Below are 3,718 nucleotides of genomic sequence, written 5' to 3'. Positions count from 1 at the left end.
TTTTTTCATATTTGTGTCCTATTTCTGCTTTGCACAAAAGTCATTTTTTCATATTTGTGTTCTATTACTGCTTTGCACAGAAGTCATTGCCGTTGCGGAGAAGATCGAAGAATCATATCCGTAAACAAATATAAAAGCGTTTAGATCACTATTTTAGTTTACATCAGAGGTACTTGCCGAGATCACGGTGCGCTTGTTCCAGCAGTTGGGCGTCGTCGTCCCACTCATCCCGGTAGCTCTCTGGCCGGTCCCTGATCCTGCCTCTCGCCGTGACGTAGATCACCCTCCTCCACTCCTCGATGCTCTCCAGCCCGCACCGCTCCACCAGCCAGTCCTCGTACTCGAACGTGCCTGCTCCCAGGTCGTGGGTGAACCTCTTGGGGCGCCCGCGGGCCTCCATGTCCGTGTAGAACGCCGCCACGTCCTGCATCATCTCCTCCGGCGACGGGAGCTCGATCCTCCCCGACAGAACCCCGGCCACCCAGCTGCTCTGGAGCTGGAACACCAGGAAAGGGATCGCCTTGAATGGCAGTCCGACGAAGGAGATGCGAGGGGCCAGCCGCGGTGGGAACACGTGCTTGTACAGCGGGTCTACCCGGTTGTCGTCCACCGTGATAACAGAGTCGCCGCCGTCGTCGTCGCCGAGGAACGGGAAGTTGTACTTGTACCTGCGACGAGCACATCTCCATCCGTCAACAACATCGATCTCCATTACAAGCATAATTTGGTAACTAATTTTGTACAAGATGCAGGTACCCAGTGCAGTGCACGATGGCGTCCGCCCTCACCCGGCTGCCGTCCTGGAACACCATGCTGCCATCTTCCTCGGCACGATGGATCTGCATCCAACCATTTCCAAGTAGCTCGAGCTGATGAGGGGATTGGATTTGGGTGTGATCACATTTTCTAGCACCAGTTGGTATTAATATACCATGGGATGTAGCCACAGGTTGGCAATGGCATGGGCAGTGGTGCTCTCCATCTCGGCAGGCGCCGCTCGAATGGCGACATGGACCTCCTTGGCGACGCCGGCGATGTCCCTCGAGATGTCCATCCCGCTGGGGTTGTACCCAATTATTACCACAACCTAGCAATAAGATACATGTACCAAATACAATCAGCCACAAAATTAAGAACAAGTGTTGCTGGGGTGGTACCCTATGAATCTATGATCACCACAACCTAGCGATAAGATACATGCATGTTGCAAATTTAATCAGCCTAGCCAAAAAATTTGGGACAAGTGTTGCCGCTCAGACACTAAGAAGAAGAAATTAAGGCGATGGATATGATGATACTACTCACTTGGCCGCGGAACTGGTCGGGCACACGGTAGCTGTGGCTGTGCAGCTGCTTCCCCGGCCAACCGTCTATGCCTGCACATCGTTCATGGATCGACCGCCATGAATTTTTTACTAGTAACTTCACTGACCACTGAGTAGTACCACGTGCATGTGCATACTAGCTTACCGGCGATGTCGGCGAGGCGGGGCTCGGCGAAGTGGCCGTTGCAGACGACTACGGCGTCGAACACCTCCGACTGCTCCTCCTCTAGGTCGCTTCCGGCGCCGGCGAGCTTCCTCGAGCAGTACGACACGCTCCAGCTCGCGTCCCCGCCGCGCCGGACGCTGACCACCTCCGTCTCCAGCCGGACCAGCCCGAGGAGGTCGAACCGCCGCGCGAACGCCTCGAGGTACCGGAGCACCTCCTGGTGCCCGGGGAACCTGCGTGGGTCAACGGAGTCCTCGTCGGCGACGAAGGGGAAGTCGAGGAAGCCCATGGACTCGCGGGGCAGGTTGGTGCGGAGGGACGCGTAGAGGCTCCCGTGGACGCCGCCGGCGCCGAGCGGGTCCGCCGACGCCTCGTCGTCGTACAGCCAGGTGCCGCCCACGCCGGCCGCGCGCTCGAAGACGACTGGCGCGTGGCCCTCCCGCAGCAGCTCCCGCGCCGCCACCAGGCCCGCGGCCCCCGCGCCGATCACGGCGACGCGGCGCGATGGCATCGGAGGAAGAGGAGCGCGAGCGAAGTCTCCTGTTCTCGCCGTGGCGTGACTTGCTTTGTCCATGTGGAGCAGTTGATCGAGCTGCCCATTTTTCTATTCTCTTTCTCTTACACCGAGCCGCCTCTTTGTTTTCCGAGTTTCTGTCCAACTCGTTGTTTTATACTACTATTTATTAAAATTTAACGCTAATATATACTTCCTCTGTCCCGTTATATAAGAACGTTTATGAGGCTGGTGTAGTATCAAAAACGTTCTTATATTATGAGACGGAGGGAATAGAATACAACCAATCTTTTTATCATCACATTTCTTCTATTACCCGACCCAAATTACTTGTCTTTGATTTATATAAATATGAATGTATCAAACACTAAAATATGTCTAAATACATTAGTATCTAGTTCTAACAAAAGACAAGTGACTCGGGACGGAGGGAGCATAAACTGGCATGCCCATCGTATTCAAAATTTGCAATAGCAGACTAATCCTTTCGCGACGGTCTGCTCCAGTTAATACAGATGCTCTAGTGACGATATTTACTTAGAAGTTCACCATAAAAGATGAAAATAACATCCTCAAAACAATAAAACATGAAAAAATGCATCATAGAAGGGTTGGTGGGGGTACATAGCTCCTGGGGCGAGAATGCTACATCTACGCATACCTACGTTCTCAAAGCGATGGGGGTCCGTATCAGGTAGGTTTGTGTGACGTTTGCAAAGCGATGGATGACACTAGTAGAAAACAGGGCTATCGTTCGCGCCCGGCCAGCCCATTAGTCCCGGTTCATCAAGAACCGGGACCCATGGGTGGTATTAGTCCCGGTTCATGAGTCCAGGGGGCCAGCCGGGGCCTCGTGGGCATTGGTCCGGTTCGTCTGGACTCATTTGTCCCGGTTCTAGGCACGAACCGGGACCAATGGACCTTGCTCCTGGCCCACATCCATTGGTACCGGTTCATGCCTTGAACCGATATAGAAGGGGGGCTTTAGTCCCGATTCATGCCACGAACCGTGACAAATAATTCGCCTATATATATCCCGCCGCGACAGAGCACTCCACGGGGCTCTGTTTTTTCAATCCAACGAGGAGAGGTTATTTGGGTGCTCTAGTTCACCTCCTTTGCACATGAGGTGTTCGATGAAATGCCCGAGCCACACTAGTTAAGCTTTCTCTTGTCGAAGCTCGACCTTGGAGCTCCATTTTTTCCGAGATTTGTCTAGATTTAGCGGTCCGTCACGCCCCGTCTCCATTTTCACCGCCGTTGATCGTCCGCGCCGATCTCGTCGCCGGCACCACCGTGGTGAGCCTCTTGTTCTTATCTTCTTTATGATACTTGTCTGATTTTCTTACTTTAGATAGATATTTGTCTGATTTTCTTACTTTTGACACACATAATTATATATAATGCACGCAGATGAACCGACAATGGATGTATGATGACAGACACACCTCCGAGTACATTAAGGGCGTGCATAATTTTCTCAAAGTGGCTGAGGCAAACAAGCAGAATGGTTTTATGTGTTGTCCATGCACTAAATGTGGGAATACGAAGTCTTACTCTGACCGGAAAATCCTTCACACCCACCTGCTTTACAAGGGTTTAATGCCACACTATAATGTTTGGACGATGCACGGAGAAATAGGGGTTATGATGGAAGACAGCGAAGAAGAAGAGGACGATGACAACTATGTGCCCCCTGAATACGGTGATGCT

General features: G+C 52.3%; 1 protein-coding gene across 2 annotated transcripts; it reads right to left on the bottom strand.

Moving 5' to 3' along the window:
- Positions 1-102: 102 nt before the first annotated feature.
- LOC119292194 (flavin-containing monooxygenase FMO GS-OX-like 4) lies at positions 103-2,045 on the bottom strand. Of its 2 annotated transcripts, none has more exons than XM_037571026.1 (5): positions 1,471-2,045; positions 1,306-1,376; positions 932-1,087; positions 757-839; positions 103-668 (listed from the first exon to the last, which is right to left on the bottom strand). In XM_037571026.1, the coding sequence occupies exons 1-5, from the start codon at positions 2,000-2,002 to the stop codon at positions 164-166; spliced, it is 1,347 nt and encodes a 448-aa protein (XP_037426923.1). In that variant the 5' UTR covers positions 2,003-2,045; the 3' UTR covers positions 103-163. The 2 variants fall into 2 exon arrangements, with proteins under 2 accessions (XP_037426923.1, XP_037426924.1); XM_037571027.1 differs by having other exon boundaries at positions 789-839.
- Positions 2,046-3,718: the final 1,673 nt, after the last annotated feature.

Source organism: Triticum dicoccoides, chromosome 4B, assembly GCF_002162155.2.
Source record: "Triticum dicoccoides isolate Atlit2015 ecotype Zavitan chromosome 4B, WEW_v2.0, whole genome shotgun sequence".
Lineage (NCBI taxonomy): Eukaryota > Viridiplantae > Streptophyta > Magnoliopsida > Poales > Poaceae > Triticum > Triticum dicoccoides.
The sequence above is the reverse complement of the archived record's forward strand: the minus strand, read 5'-3'. Positions and strand labels throughout refer to the sequence as shown.

Bases quoted from the DNA above. Each gene is read 5' to 3' on its own strand.
- LOC119292194 (XM_037571026.1), bottom strand. From the start codon at position 2,002: ATGCCATCGCGCCGCGTCGCCGTGATCGGCGCGGGGGCCGCGGGCCTG. The intron at 1,088-1,305 runs GTGAGTAGTATC...TCTTATTGCTAG, and splicing joins CCGACCAGTTCCGCGGCCAA to GTTGTGGTAATAATTGGGTA. The intron at 669-756 runs GTACCTGCATCT...TGCTCGTCGCAG, and splicing joins GCCATCGTGCACTGCACTGG to GTACAAGTACAACTTCCCGT.